General features: G+C 34.7%; 1 protein-coding gene and 1 long non-coding RNA gene across 26 annotated transcripts in view; one reads left to right on the top strand and one right to left on the bottom strand.

The window, feature by feature from the left end:
• Positions 1-16415, top strand: part of AHI1 (Abelson helper integration site 1) — a 235158-nt gene that overhangs the window by 70810 nt on the left and 147933 nt on the right. For 22 of the 24 annotated variants that reach the window (XR_013377077.1, XR_013377078.1, XR_013377063.1 and 19 more), the window contains 2 exons: positions 3153-3349; positions 7337-7363. Coding sequence is in view for 8 of the 24 variants with exons in the window: in XM_077894075.1 (XP_077750201.1) it covers positions 3153-3349; positions 7337-7363 (224 nt within the window). In the remaining 16 variants the exon portion in view is untranslated. The remainder of the gene's footprint in view (positions 1-3152; positions 3350-7336; positions 7364-16415) is intronic. The other 2 variants (XR_013377076.1, XM_077894089.1) reach the window with 1 other exon arrangement.
• Positions 2155-5859, bottom strand: LOC144311563 (uncharacterized). Of its 2 annotated transcripts, none has more exons than XR_013377176.1 (3): positions 5452-5859; positions 4892-5021; positions 2155-2290 (listed from the first exon to the last, which is right to left on the bottom strand). It is a non-coding gene; the product is annotated as an uncharacterized LOC144311563 (long non-coding RNA). The 2 variants fall into 2 exon arrangements; XR_013377175.1 differs by lacking the exon at positions 2155-2290 and adding an exon at positions 2371-2591.

Raw genomic sequence — 16415 nt, 5'->3', positions numbered from 1 at the left:
TGGTTGTACCCAGCTTTTAGCTATTAGAAATAAGCTGCTAAGAATATGCATCTACAAGTCTTTGAACACGTGCTTTCATTTCTGAAGAAATTTCTAAGAGTAGCAGGGCTGCATCCAATTGCAGATGTCCATTTAACTTCTTAAGAAGCTGCCAAACTGTTTTTAAAAGTGGTTAGGCCATTTAACCTTCCTACCAGCAGTATATAAATGTTTTAGTATCTCCACAGCTTTGCTAAATTTGAAGTAGTCTTTTTCATTTTAGCCCCTCTTATAGGTGTACAGTGCTATCTCATGGTGATTTCAATTTGCTTATCTTTAGTAACAAATTATGTTGAGCCCCTTTTTCGTGTACATATTTGCCATCCATTTTTCTTCTTCCGTGAAGTGTCTGTTCAAATCTTATGCCCAGTTTATAATTGGCTTGTTTGCTTTCTGACTATGGACTTCTAAGAGTTAGGTTTTCTCTGTACAAGTAGTGCTTTATTAGATATATGATTTGCAAATATTTCCCCCAGTCTTTGTCTTGTCTTCTAATTGCCTTCTTAACAGTCTTCAAGAACAAATGTTTGAAATTTTGATGAAGTAAAAAATTACCAATTTTTTTCTTACATCGATTTTTGGTTTTGTATCTATAAGTCTTTGCCTAATCCAGGTTCACAAAAATACCCTTCCTGTATGTTCTCTGAAAGGCTCTTATGGTTTTTGGTTTTACATTTAGATTCATTTTGAGTTATTTCTTGGACATGATGCAAACTATATATCAAAGTTCATCTGCTCACATATGAATATCCAATTGGTCTAGCACTATTTGTTGCAGAGACTATCCTTTTTACATGGAATTCCCTTTACACCTTGTCCATACATGCTAGGTTCTATTCTGTTCTGGTGATCTGTTTATTTATCTTTATGCCAATATGAAGTGTCTTGATTACTGTAGCTTTAGAGTAAGACTTGAAGTCAAGTTGTTTAAGTCCCCTTTGTTCTTTTCCGAAGTTGTTTTAACTCTTCTAGTCCTTTGCATTTCCATGTGGATTTTAGAATTTGACAATTTCTCCAAAAGTGACCTGCTAGAATTTTGAGTAGGATTACCCTGAATGTACACATCATTTGAGAGAATTGACATTTTAACAATAGCTATCATTTCAACTATGCACATAGTATATCTCCTCAGTTTAGTTCTTCAGTTTCAGCGTGTTTTGTAGTTTTCATTGTGCATGTCTTTCATATCTTTCATCAGTATTTCCAAAAGTGTGAAATATTTTTTATGGCATTGTAAGTGGTATATATCTTAAAAATTTCAATCTCTGACTTTTTGTTACTTGAATATAGGTATACAATTATTTCTGTGTGCTGATCTTGTATCCTGGAACCTTACCTGAAGTTGATTTTTAGTTCTAATGTTTTATTGTTTAGATTCCATTTGGATTTATTTACATAGATGTGGGGCCAGGACCTGAGAGTGAGAGAGTCTCTCTTTAAATGCTTTTCCTTATGTACTTCACTTGCCTCATTGTCATCTTAGTTCTACCTAAATGATTCTATCTATAAAGACAGTTTTATTTCTTCCTTTTATACATTCTATCCGATTTTTCGTTGTTTCAAGCAGGAGGGCAAATCTCTGGTCCCTTTTACTCTTATTTTGGCCAGAGATAGAACAGTATTACCTGTCATTTGCTTTTTAATTTTGAGTATTATAGAGTTGTTGTTTTTTTTAATGAAAAGTCTTTAAATGTTTATGTAGCAAAATCTGTCCGTCTTTTATATCGGCGACTCTTAACATTTTCTGACTCATGCAGTCCTTTAACAAATAATCTGATAAAAGTTATGGATCTGATTTCCAGAAACATTTAGATACACATTTGTATTCCTGTATGTAACTTCAGTAGTACACAGAATTCCTGAAGGCTGGTCTATTGATTTCCTGTTACAAATCTTGATTATATCAGTTACTTTTCATGTTATGTTTAGAAAGGCATTCTATTAAAAATTATATAATTAAGGAAATACTTCTTAAATGATCACAGTATATTTTTTCTTCTTTGTATATACAAATAGATGCTTACAAATTTTCATATTCCTTTATTTTAAATGATCAAATAAGGTAATGTATGTAAAATCATTCTAAAAACTATAAAGTACAGCATATATGCTGTTATCCTTGTTGTCATCATCATCATCATCAAAAACATTCACCCTTTCAGCCGTCTATTCCAGCGTGGGGAATTAAATCCAAAGAAAGAATTGTTTTAAGAAGTAATTTAAGCTGTGAAAGTAGTCATTCACACATGGTCTGTAATGAGGAAAAACAGAAAACATTATAAATATTCAGTAATAGGAGAATGCATAAATAAATAATAGTGCTTCATTAGATGAGATGTTGTAAAGGATTTTATTATTTTTTTAAAAAAGATTTTATTTATTTTTCATGAGAGACATAGAGAAAGAGAGAGAGAGAGAGAGAGAGGCAGAGACACAGACAGAGGGAGGAGCAGACTCCATGCAGGAAGCCTGACGTGGGACTCGGTCCGGGGTCTCCAGGATCCCGCCCTGGGCTGAAGGCGGTGCTAAACCGCTGAGCCACCGGGGCGGCCCTGTAAAGGATTTTAAAATGGTAATTACAGAGTAATAAAAATATGAAAAATATTTAAATTGAAAAACTTTACATTTTATTCACATGGTATCTTGCATAAAATGTACATATGCATAAAGACTCAAAGAAATAGAAGTATGAAAACAGTTGTTTTAGGGAGATGGGTTTGTAAATATTTTCATTGTTCTTGCCTTTCCTTTAATTCTATTCTGTTATGCCTTTGATTTCTTTTTTATATTAATTGTTTTCTGTATACACATATTTAGAGTTAGGGTCCCATCCCAGTTTGTTGTTTACCAAACCAAGAGATTGCATGGCCTTCAAGGCTCAATTATAATACTGCGTGACATAAATTATCTGTGAAATTGTTGTTTTTCCTTTTTTATGCTTTTATATTAGAAACTCCATATTTTGTCAGTCATGTTGTCTTATGATTACTCAGTTTTTAAAATACATTATTCAGTTTCTAATCATTTGTTTAATGCTACAATTTCATGGCTTAATTATTTCATTGTGTTTTTTGCTGTGTTGAGTTAAACTAATTATGGCTTTATTTTTCCAGTTGCCCAGCAAGAGGCTGAAATGTTCAAACGCTACAATGGAACATTTCCATTACCTGGAATACACCAAAGTCAAGATGCTTTATGCACCTGTCCTAAACTGCCTCATCAAGGCTCTTTTCAGATTGATGACTATGTCCACACTGAACATTCCTCAATGAAGATGCAACAAGTGAAACAGAGACTCGATTCTGTCACAGTATGTATAATGATTTTATGCAGTTGAGAAGTTGGAAATTTTGAAACCATTTTGATTCTGTTTTACATTGCTGTGCCAATAAATATTAATTCAACAAAGTTAAGTTAGTTACTTAAAAATAGGATTTCTTATGCTTTTATAGTTCCTTTGTGGTGTCTGTTCTAACATCACTTACTGCAGTAAGCAGACCAATTTAGGATAACCCTCATGCTTTCCTGACTTGATATTTCTGTAAAAACCAGCCCAAGACCTGTTTTGCTGTTTAAAATTGGAAGTGTGTATATTTGTGCATATGTATAACACACAAACACAAAAACACTGGGAAAGTATTTATGTAAATTATGTTAAAGGAACAGCCTCTTTAATATGCAAAACTAAACAGTAAAGGAAAATAGACTTCCACAAAGAAATGGATAAAAGAAATAAGCACATACTTCCAAAGAGAGTAGATACAAACATTCCTTAAGCATATTTAAAAGGTCTTTTATCTCAAGTGCTGTAAAAACCAGGTATTGCCCATAAAATGAGAAAATAGATTATGAAAATGAAGAGGAGGATGCTTATTAAAAATACTGTGCTAGGGATCCCTGGGTGGCGCAGCGGTTTGGCGCCTGCCTTTGGCCCAGGGCGCGATCCTGGAGACCCGGGATCGAATCCCACATCGGGCTCCCGGTGCATGGAGCCTGCTTCTCCCTCTGCCTGTGTCTCTGCCTCTCTCTCTCTCACTGTGTGCCTATCATAAATAAATAAATAAAAAAATAAAATAAAATAAAAATGTTTAAAAATACTGTGCTAAAAAAAATATTGCTATTCTTTCTGTTATAAATTACTGCAGTCTTTCTCAAAGATAAGGAGTAAAATGTATTGAGAAGCTTAAATATCCTTAAAAATATTTATGCTCTTTGACCATAATAGTTCTTTTAGTTAGAGTTAGTTTTGAGCTCCAGGAAGACAGAGACTGTGCAGGCTTGTTGCTTGTGTTCTCACCTTTTGGCACAGTGCCCGGCACTTATTAAATATTCCTCTCTCTCCTCCTTTGATAGGAATCTTGACCAGTTTTAATATATGTGCTGCTGAAGCGAGCACTCTTGACCAGTTTTAAACCAAACATATCAGGAACTACACTACTGAGGCACTTTAGTTAGGACTGTTCTTACAAAAGGTAAAAATCCAGGAGAGAATCTCCTTTTCTTCCTTGAGAAAATGAGAATTTCAGGTATATCAGACTGCCGGTTTAGCTGGAATATACGGGAAATATTTTGCTTTTTCTCAGTATAAATTTTAGAACATATACTATAATTTATTTCAGTGTTGTAATTTTGCATATTTTAGCATTCTAATTTTATTGAATAATATATGGTGTTCTGGATTTTAAAAGGAAGTACAAATAGATAAATTGAGTCTTAAAAATTAAAGAAAAAAGAAAAAAATAAAATAAAATAAAAAAGAAAAATGTTTCTTCACTGTGGGAAGAAAATTTGCCCCTTGTCTAAAATTTTACATGACAAAATGACTTTACAGATTTAAGAGCAAATAACTCACAGAAAATAAAAGAACAAGTTTCCTGCAATCTGTGGATCTTCATGCTATAAAACTTAACATCCTGGAATCACCTCAGTCTTGTATCTTTTCCGTCATCTTACATAGCTGTCATCTTCAGATAAATAAAAAACTATAAGAGCAGAAGAAAACAAATGTAAAGGAAAAATCAGAAAGATATTTTTTAAGATATGAAATCTAAGACATGGGGAAACACATTGATAATTTATTATAAGAGAAAAATTTATTTCTCTTAGAATCATTATTTAGCTTTTACCACATCTTTCTTTTTAAAAATTTTTTAGAATATCTGTTTGCATTGGGATTGAGGTAGATGAAGGCCGCCTTTGGAAATAAAAGCTCTCTTCGCTGTGTTTTTTGAAAAACCATGTTTTTCCCATGTTGAGACAATTCACTGAACTTCTTTTCAAATGTTATTTACAGGGTTTTTTTTTTTTTCATAATGTATATAGTATGTATGGGAATAAAAACAAAATGTCATCTTTATTCCTATGGCAGCTCTATTCATATTTTACAAACATTTAGATTGACTGGATTTTTACCTTTTGTCTTGATGCCTTTTTCTTGTTTCCTGTCATTTATTACTGGAGAAGACTTGATTACTTCTGTATTATAGAAGACTGCATTACTGGAGATACTTTTCTTTGTAACCACAATTGGAATTTTTTTAATAAAATACAATGCAAGTTTAGGGTATGGGTGTGTGTGTGTGTGTGTGTGTGTGTGTGTGTGTGTGTGAGAATTGCATAGCCAGTTCAGTTCAGCAGGCATTGAGTAGGTATTTACTCATTAATAAGTAAAGAATACAAAAATAGAGTATTCTGTGTTCTCCGTAGCTTTACTGTGCAGTCCTTAAGCTGTTTCCTACATAACAGGTTTGACTGTGTATTGCTGCTACAGCAGTCCCTGGAGGCATACAGCAGCCTAGATCCTAAGGATCTAGGTAGACAGTGTCTTGAGAAGACTGACAAAATTCATTCTAAGGATCGCTTAGGTAGACAATATCTTGAGAACATTGACAACATTCATTCTAAGGTTTCAGAATTTGATCTTATCTGTTCATCCAGACTTGCACAGAATCTGAGGTACCTACTAGGAGTAATCAGTCTTACAAAACATTGATTTATAAACTTAAAAAACAAATTATGGTGAAAGGTATATGTTTCCAGCTGCCTGAACACTCAAGATCACTCTCCCTTTTAAAAATTAATCTGAAACCCAGGTTAATGATTACAGAGTTCATTATTAAGCATAGTCATAGGAATAGGGATTAGATGGATTTATGCCAGTGTTGGAAAAAAGGTTAATTTTCTCTGCCCTACAGGAGATTTCACCTAGTAGTGATTGGTGGTGATTAACATCTATTTAATTATGAGTAACGACTGAATAATGAATTCTTGTGCTAAATGCTTTACGTCTTTACATGTTCATTGTATTTAAACCTCAAAACTATCCTATAGTGTGGGTGCTAGTATTACCCCCATTTTACAGAAGATGAAGCTGAGGTTTCCAGAGCCCACGCAGTATCACCCGTGTCACACAGGCAGCAAGCACTAGAGCTGAAATTTGGTCCAGGGAGTCAGATTATCATGTGCAGTTTCACTTTCTCCTTTTAGTGATCGAATTACTAATATTCTTCAGACACAATATCTGTCCCATAGAAATTTCTGGATAAAAAATTGATGTTCCTCTTTCAGTTCTCTTTTTTCCTAAACTCCACATTCATCATTACCGTTTTTCTCTGGTTCTGTTGTAGGCTGATGATAGATGCTAATTAACCTTTTTGGACTTGAGTATTTTTTATGTCTCCTTAGCAGCAAATTTTCAAATCACTCATGTGTTGACTTTTGCTAGTTTCTTTTTCGGAAGTGATCATCTCTTAGCCTTGTCCCATGAATTATGGGCATTTCCTTTCTGTAGCTCCTTCAATACTGATCATATACTTTGCCATTCAATAGTGTTTATTCTTAGATTTCCTCTGAAATAAATTACTAATGTGGGAGTTATATTTGTGAGCATTGTTATTTGGGAGATAATTATATATGGCAATTAATTCTGGGTGTGTTTTTGAGTCATGTTAGTGTTCTGGAGAATTTTTGCATTTACCAGTTTATTAAGTTTGTTACTTATTATGTTTATTGAGACTACATGTTTTTCTTGAGACAGATACATGTGGGCCCTCCAGAGTCTTATCCTCAGTGCCTTTTGTTTTGGCAGGTTAGATTTACCAAGAACTGATTGGGTCTCTTTCTTTAATTCAGCATTCTTTCCAGCTCAGAGTGACAGCTGCAGGGTGATAGATAAAGAAGTTCTCCCAAATGTTGATTTTTGTTATTAAAACATTAAGATTGGAATAGTTGAGAAGAGTTGATAATTTTATTAAAATGAAATTATGAATATTTCCTTACTGTATTGTATTTCTTTTAGGAGGTGATACGAGCTTGTGCTGCAAAGGTAAGTAGTTTTTATTAGACAGAAGATAACTTTAAAACCAAAGCTTTCACTGTGCTGCACCAAAGGATTGAAATATACCATTCATACTTTTTACAGAAGTTAGTCAGATGTGTATTTTCCTTATTTGAGCTCAAATTTATCGAGGAATTATATACAGGAATCTGAGAATTTAGCAAATACCTTTATATTTTTGAAGATTTAAGAATATTAAGTGATTAGGATATACTTTCAGTAAGCATGGTCATTTGATCCTCTGAGAAAAATATTATATGATACTTAATAGGTAAGATATATCAGTACAGTTCCAGTGGATGTATGCTGAGTAAACTGTATAAGTCTTGAGATTGCATGCAAGCTGTACGTGAATAGCAATGATATACTATGCTGATAATGTTCTTGATCATTTATACCAAAGTCTCACAGTTCTTTTTCCATTTAACTGTGTATCAATCCTGAGACACAGATTGGATATTGTTATTTCCAATTTTAGAAAGGAGGAAGCTGAGGTTTATTGAAGTTAAATGATTTGCTCAAGACCCCAAAGTTAGTCTAAAAATAGTAGCATATAAAAAGGCTTTTGAATATTAAACAATTTCAGTGAAATTGTATCCGAGATACTTTCAACACAGCACTTTTCTTCCTTTTACAAGCAAGGTTATTTTACATCCAACATTTAACTCAGTTGTCAAGAAAATAAATTTTAATTTAAAAGAGTTGGAATAGTACCACATTTTTGTCCTTCCCTCTTCGTCTGTCCACTTCCAAAATTCAGTTGAATAATTAGACATTCATTCATTTACAAATGTAATTATATCTGTCACAAAGTAAAAGGGTGAGACCTTCAGAAGGGAATTAGATGGTGTTAGTATGTTCAAAGACTGCTTTATGTAATATCAATGCAGTGAAAGTATTTTTTTACTGAGTAGACATCTACTACCAACTGGCAGGCACTTGGAATACAGAAGTAAATAGAAGTCTATTGTTTCTTTTCACATGGGGCATCTTATAGAGGAAACATGTCAGAAAACACTGGGCTTACCCCATCAGTGAGCTGTCCAGTATCAGTGAGGACCCATCACTTTTTTACCTAATCATCACAAGTCAACAGGATATGGAATATAGACAAGGGGAAGGAAGATGGAGGGGTGGGGGAAGAACAAACTACATTCTGACTTGGGCTACAGATGTTCAGGAAACTTGTTCCTGATAGCAGTGATTAGTATAATGATTGTAGCTCCAAGGTTACTAAATCTTCTTAAGTATACATAGTATATACAACTAAGTCTAAAAAATAATTTTCTGACTAGCAATTCAGAGCTATTTCTCTTTAACAAATAAATACACTTCTTTTGCAAAGCTGTCTGAATGTCCAAATAGTAAAGTGTTCTACATGTATTTGGCAAGGGCTTATAGAAACTGTCATCTGCTAATCTGGAATCTCTCTGTAGCTGAAGGATCTTGTTATATTCATCTTTGTACCCCAAGTACTTAACAAAATAGAATAAATGCTCATTTGAAAATATGGTGACACATTTGGAAATTAAGTATTTGGAAAGATTGACCTTACTAATATCTTTATTTTTTTAGAAGTTTTATTGAGAGATGATTCACATACCATAATATTTACCCTTTTAAAGTGTATACAGTTTACTGATTCTTATGCTGATAACAGAGTTGTGTAAGCATCACTACTATGTGATTTTAAAACTTTTTTATTCCCTCCAAAAAGAAATCCTGTTTCAATTTTGTAACCTTGAGGTATCTACAGGCTTAGATTTGGGCTTGCTTCCATTGCAGCTACTGTGGCATTAGAACTGCCTCAGACTCACGGCCTCCTGTTTAATTTAACAGTGGCAATAATGAAAATATAGGCAATGGACGGATTTGCAATATATTTTGGAAGTAGATTCAGCTTGATGATGAATTGGATGTGGTGTAAGTGAAGGAAAGAGAAATTGTTGCTTTCAACAATTGTATAGATGCTAGTATTAATGAGATGAGGAATGCTGGAACAGAGGAAGAAATTTTAAGGAGTGGAGTTTTGGATATGAATGTAATTGTATAGTAGGCAATTGGATTTCTGAGTCTTAAGTGCAGACAGGAAGTCAGGGCTAACGTTCTGTATTTTTTTTCTTAAAGATTTTATTTATTATTTCATGAGAGACAGACACAGAGAGAGGAAGAAACATAGGGAGAGGGAGAAGTAGGCTCCTCACAGGGAGCCTGATGTGGGACTCAATCCCAGGACCCCAGATCATGTCCTAAGCCAAAGGCAGATGCTCAACAATTGAGCCACCCAAGCACCCCAAGTTCTGTGTTTTTAACGTGTGAGATTGGATAAGATCACCTGGGGAGAGATAGCTAAATACCTGAGCCACTCGTCCAAGAAAAAAGAATGTCAGGGAAGCCTAGAAGAGAGTATTTCAAGAAAGAGGAGTGATAAACTGTCACGTGCTACTGAGAGAATGAGTAAATGATAGAAAATTTATGATTGTATTTGGCTAGACAGTGTCCTTTGGTTACCTTGATGAAGCTATTTCAGTGGTAGAGACAAAAGCACAATTGAAGTAGGTTGAGGACAAAATGGAAGCCCATAAATTTTGACTGGGGAGTAGAGAAGCAGGAGCTAAAGAGGAATCTTAGATGGACAGTATTAAAGCATACTTACTTGCTAATTGGAATAATTCAGTGGTAATGAGAAGTAGGTAGTGTACTATGGAGGTGACAATTGCTGGACTCAAGTCTTTGAAAAAGTGAGAGAGGATGTAGTCCTGAATACTGATGAAGACATTGGCCTTAAGAAAAGGGTTTTTCATCCCTTCTGATGTGCACATAGGTGGAAATTGGGTAGATGCTTAGATACAGATTTGATGATGGGAAGTTGAGAGAGTTACCGTCTGATTGCTCCAAGATAGTAATTGGTATTGAAAGTCTTGCATTTATTTGCTCTGAATTGTTATAGCCCTAAAATATACATATGAATTTATAATTTACCAATTTCCTTGTTCTTTCCTTTGCTTGGGGTTGGATTAAAGTACGTCAGAAATGGTATTACCTGGAATCTGTTTCCATTAAGCTTTGCATTATTCCTCACAAATAGAATTAATTTGTTTTTCTCATGTTCCCAAACATATTTATATTCATACCTAGCATGTGATATAATTGGGCCTGTTCATCCTTAAATTATAATTAATTCTGCCCATCTTTTCCAGAATTCTATTGTGAATTCCCTCAGGGAGAAACAACTCTTTCTGCTTTCTCTTCTCCTCTCTTTCTTTCTCCTTGTTCTCCATCCCTTCCTTCTTTTTCAGCTTTATGTAGTATTGCCTCCACTTCTAATCTTACATTTTTTAATTTTCCACACTCCTCTGTCAGCTTCTTAAAGCCACATAACTCTATTTATTTGGTTTTTAAATTATTAATATTACCTACCCTAGATGAACATAAACTCAGCCAAGTTAAAGTTTATTGAATTATATTTAGTAGAATAATGCTGTAAAGGTAAAGTAATAATTAAATTATATTCAGATACATCTTAGAACATATTATTTACTGAAAAATAAAAGTTTTAAAAAACAGGGAATACAGAGAAAATAATTTTTTTAATCTCCTAAGAGAAGTTTGGATATTTTTATCATTAAGAGGGAAAAATTAAATTGAAATTTGAATAGAATAGTGGTTTACAGGTTTTTGGAGAGTTTCTTTTCAATAATTTGTTTTTAATGCTCATAATTATTTCTTCATGTCATTCCAAAACAATAAAAGCAAATTAAGCATTGTTATTTTGCCAATATTTGTGGGAGACTAGCTTGACTGTAGGAGTGGTAGGCCACAATCAGACACTAGAATTATGGAACTTTATTCCCGAAAATTTTAGAAAACAGGATAAACGCCTTGTGTTAGGAAAAGCCAGTTTTTCTCCCATGTGTCTCCTTTACTCTTGGACTACTTTCAATGCTCACAACTTTTGGCACCAGATGTGCTGTGGTTTTTCGCACACCAGGCAGTTCTCTGTGATACCAGCTGGGTGTCCTACAATTTAACTCCATATTGATACTGTCTGCCTTGGGATAGTGGCAGATTGGCAGATCCCACAGGTTAAGGACTCAGTCCCACAAGACTTCAAATGCCTGCCCCCCCCCCCCCCCACTCACCTCTGGCATTTCCGATGCCAGTTGCGGGTCCAAGCTGTTACCTCTGTTTCTGACCAGTCAGCTCTAAATTGGGAGGTCCCGTGACAATTCCTCTGACTCAGTTCACTGGAGCAGTTCACTAAGGATTCAGGAAAACAATTTACTTGCTATTTGCCAGTTTATTATAAAGGATACAGATGAACATCCAGATGGAAGAGATGTGTAGGACAAGGTATATGGGAAGAGGCCTGGAGTTTCCATGCCCTCCACAGACACACCACTCCTCCAGCATTCCCACATGTGCACCAACCTGGAAGCCCTCTAGACCCCATACAATTGGGATTTTTATGGAGGTTTCTTCAGGTAGGCGTGATCAGTTATAATTCTATTTCTAGCCCCTCTCCCCTCTCTGAAAAATGAGCAATAAGCTAAAACTTCCAAGCTTCTAATCATGGCTTGGTCTTTCTGGAGACCAGCTCGCATCCCAGAGCACCCTGAGAGTCACCTTCTTAGAACACAGACATTTCTGTCACCAGGAAATTCCAAGATATATAAGAGTTCAGTGTCTGGACCCAGAGTCAAAGACTAAATATTAGAACAAAAGATCCTCCTAGTACTTTTATCACTTAGGAAAAGTACAGGTTTTTAGGAGCACTGTGCCAGGAACTGAAGTCAGAAATCTATATGATTTTTTTTTATTATTTCACACTATTTCTAGATTTAAATTTGAGTATTAAGCCTTGTAACTTAATGTGTTCCTTACTTTTAAGCCCTTTATTCTGTAATTTTTATCATTAAAAAGTTAGATTTGGGAAGTTTAAAGATAAAAAGGTTAAAAAAATAAAGATTGAGAAGATAATTTTTTTAATCTCCTAAAAAAAGTTTGGATATTTTTTATCATGAAGAGGTAAAAATTAAGTTTAGATTTGAATAGAATATTGGTTTAACACAAATACCACCTTAACTTTGGGCAAGATTTTAAACATACACTCCTTTCACACGTATATTAATTCATTTGACATCTATGCAGTTCTTATTAATGCTATATGAGTTACTTACTAAAGAAAGATGAACAAAAACTGGTCCTTTACCCTCAATAAAATTACAGTCTGGTGGGTGGTAATTAACCAAATAAATAAGCACACCAAAGTGTTATCAGTGCTGTGATGATAGAAGATACAAGACCGTGGAGAGACGAGGGAGATATAAATTCTCCTGGGAGAATCTGAAAGGCTTTTCACACATGATGTAACACTTGAGCTAAAGCTTGAAAAAGGAGTTGGCATCCACCTGGAAGATGGAGTGATAGGGTTGGAGAGCTAGGTAGTTGTTAGTATATTGAAGGCTTTGTATGCCACACTAAAAACTATAGACTCTATCTAGTGGAACAACTGATGGTGGGTTTTAACTAGAAATGTTACTCAGCAAAATTAGCATTTCAGAAAGATCATCTCCTTAGCAGTGTAGAAGAAGAATTAGAGAAACAGAAGGTAGGGAAAACAAGTCAGGAGACTATTGCAGTAGTTTGCAAGCAAAGAGGAAGTCCTGACCCAAAGCAGTGACTGAAGAAAGAGTGGGATCAGATGTCAGAGCACCTGATTAACTTAGTGACTGATTCTCTGTGGAGTTTGAGATGGCAGTGTAGGGTTCCCACCTTTCTGGCCAGGCCAACTAGGTGGGTAGCAATAGCTTTCTCTGAGGAAGTAAATAGTAGAGGAGAAGTTAGTTGAGTCTTGAACCTAGTGATTGGAAGAGTTTGGAATGTAAGAAACATCAGCATAGAAGGCAAGGTGAAGTGATGAAAACAAATATTACTGCCCAGGGTAGCCATGTGGTCTGAAGGAAGAGCAGGCCCAGTGGGTGTAGCAAACAACCCTGATAAGCAGTGGCAGGATAAACCAACAGAAAATAGTTTCCCAGAAACAAGAGCGTGGTGGGCAGTGTTAGAGATCTCAAAGGCTTAAATAAATCTGCTAACTCTGACCATTTGAAGTCATAGGTGTGGTGACTTTAACTTCAGATTTAGTCTTCTGGTAGAGAAAAGAGCTTAGCTTGTAACTTGGTTTAAATTGAATGGTTGAGTTATATGGATAGCGGTTATGTGCTGTTTTTCAAGAAATTTAGCTTTCAGTGAAGCTTAGGGAACTTATGGAATCATTGTGAGAATTTTTGATTGTTTGCTGTTTGTTTTTATACTGAAGTAGAAAGATCTGTGCTTATAGCCTATAGGGAAACAGAGAATTTGAAAGTAGAATTTGGAAGAAATTTAAGTATCCCCAAGGAAACAGGTGGAAAGATAAATCTTGAACAGAAGGACACTAGAAGAAAAGAGGGTGAGGGTGGGGATGCAGGAGGTATATTCTTTCATAGGTTTGAAAATGAAGATTTCAGAGGGTTGAAGACCAAATTTTCTCTGTGAAGTAAGGAAATATAATGAGAAACGAGGCAAAGGTTTGGAGAAACCCAAAATATATTGAGGTAAGCTGACTTTGACTAAGACATGTTGTTGGAAAAGTGATTTGAACCAGCACTAAACCTTAATTTTAAGCTTTGCACAGGGGAATCCTATTACTCATCTTTGCGCTACCAGTCCTTAGTATAAATATCAGAGGCTCAAAAAATCTTCAGTAAGTTCTGTAAAATAAAACTTTGTTATAACTGATTCAAATTGGAATTCTGATTTTAGTTTATGTAGCAGTGAACTGATTTAGAGGGAGATTTTCTGACACCTTACCTCACTGTAGAAATTTCTCTTCAACAGGAACCATGTTTCTTCCTAATTCTTCATGTTACTGTAGTAATTTATAAGGAAAATATCTAGAGACTTAGAGCTCATGCTTGAATTTCTCTTCATGACACCATAAGCTACTCATTTGCTAGGTTTTGCTAATTTAGAAATCACAAGAATTTAAGCTGTTTTAAATTTATTGTACGAGAACGTTAAGCTACCTGGCTATAGTTGCCTTGAATCTCACTGTGGCTCAAGTTTTCTGTTTCACCTGTTCTTTAATTACTGGGATTCTTATTTTTATAACAGACATTTGATTTGCAACAGAACATTTTCTAGGTATTGAGGGTATTTTTGCAGCCAGAACCATCTTCAAATTAAAGTTTTATCTGCATTGTTGTTCGAATTTAATGGAAAAAATAGCCTTTTGGAGTGGAGAGAGAGAGACAAATTTGCAAACTTAAGTATATAGACAGTATTATCATTTTTAAGTTATAATTTAAAATCTGTTTGAGGTATCTTCACAGCTTGAAATTTTAAAAACAATTTTACCTCAGGTGAATGTAGCATATAATCTAAAATCAGCTAAGATTGCGGTGCCTGAGTGGCTCAGTTGGTTAAGCATCTGCCTTCTGCACAGGTCATGATCACAGGGACCAGTGATCAAGCCCAGCAGTGTCAGGCTCCCTACTCAGCAGGAAGCCTGCTTCTCCCTCTTCCTCTGCACCTCCCCCTGCTGTGTGCTCTCACAGACACGTGTGCTCTCTCTCTCTGTCCAATAAAAAAATATTTAAATAAAATAAAAATAATCAGTTAAAATGATTAGGCTTATAAATAAATAAATAAATACACACACACACACACATATATGGAAATCAGTGTTCTGTATCTCCCAATGGTTTCATAGTTTAGCTAATCACTAAAAAAGAAACTAATGTTAGCTTGCTCAGTGCACTCAATTTTAAGTCAGGGCAATGACTTTTTAATATGAAAATTAACCTCCTCTTAGAGAATTAGTATTTGCATATTTTACACAAAGCTGCTTCTACTCTGAAAGTAAGCAAAAACATTTTTTTGAATAACAGCAGAAGTTCAGGTGATACTTTTTCTTTTTTTTCTATTATGAATTTCATTAAATGTTTGTGCTTTTCATTTTCCCCAGTTTGTACGTATTAAACTGACTTTGGCAGACTGTGGTTTTTGAATGAAGCAAGCTGAAAAGTGTGTTGTAAAAAGAGGCAGATTCGTGTAGGGTAGACTCTCTTAGCCAACCTTTCTGTTGTTGTAAAATTATTAAGCAATTCTTTTCCACAGCATATATTTCAAAAATAGATATTGCTTCACTCTATTTAATGGTTATTATTATTTTTCTAAGTAAAGTAGTGAATATAGGCTAGCTTTGAAAATACTTTGAGTGCTAATTTCAAGTCACTGTAGTAATTAACAACTGTCCAAAACCTTTGAAATCTGCTGTATGTTGCCACTTAGCACTTCATGGATATTAGTCTCAAGAAATGTGTCAAGAAAGAACAGAATTATAAAAATGTTTAGGAAGAAACTGTAAAGTCTGTTTGAGCAGAGACATTTGAGTATACTATTCTAGCTTTCCTGGTGTTCTTTTTGGTTTTAGCACAAGTAAATATTTGAAGAGGAAGACTAAAAAGGCTGTTTGTGTGTGTGTGTGTGTGTGTGTGTGTGTGCATGCGCACCCGTGTGTGTGTGTGTGTGTGTGTGAGTGTCCGTCCCCAGCATACACCTGTTTTTTGCACCAGATTTCAAAATGCATTGTTGACATGTAGGATAAAAATTTTTAAGAACACAGAAGTAAAACTGAAAATGATTCTGAAAAGAGAAGTGGATTAGATTGTTAAGTGACAAATATATCACTGTATATAGTACTTCCATTTAAAAGCATAGCACCCTGAAATATTTACTGCAACATCATACTCAATTATATATTCCTAATTACTCTTTTAGTGATGTTAATAATAACTAATATTTCTGTAGCACTTTATGTAGTTCCATATGGCCTCCCTTTGCCAACGTATTCTGTGTAATCTGTTTTTTATTTAATACGTTATTTAGTGCTTTGTAATTTGTATATGCAAATGGAACTCTGTAATACCAGTTCATCTTTATTGCTCCTCCAACACATTCCCATTGAAGCATACACTATTTTTATTATGTATTT

The sequence above is a fragment of the Canis aureus genome, chromosome 1 (genome assembly GCF_053574225.1).
Source record: "Canis aureus isolate CA01 chromosome 1, VMU_Caureus_v.1.0, whole genome shotgun sequence".
Taxonomy (NCBI): Eukaryota; Metazoa; Chordata; class Mammalia; order Carnivora; family Canidae; genus Canis; species Canis aureus.
The sequence above is the reverse complement of the archived record's forward strand: the minus strand, read 5'-3'. Positions and strand labels throughout refer to the sequence as shown.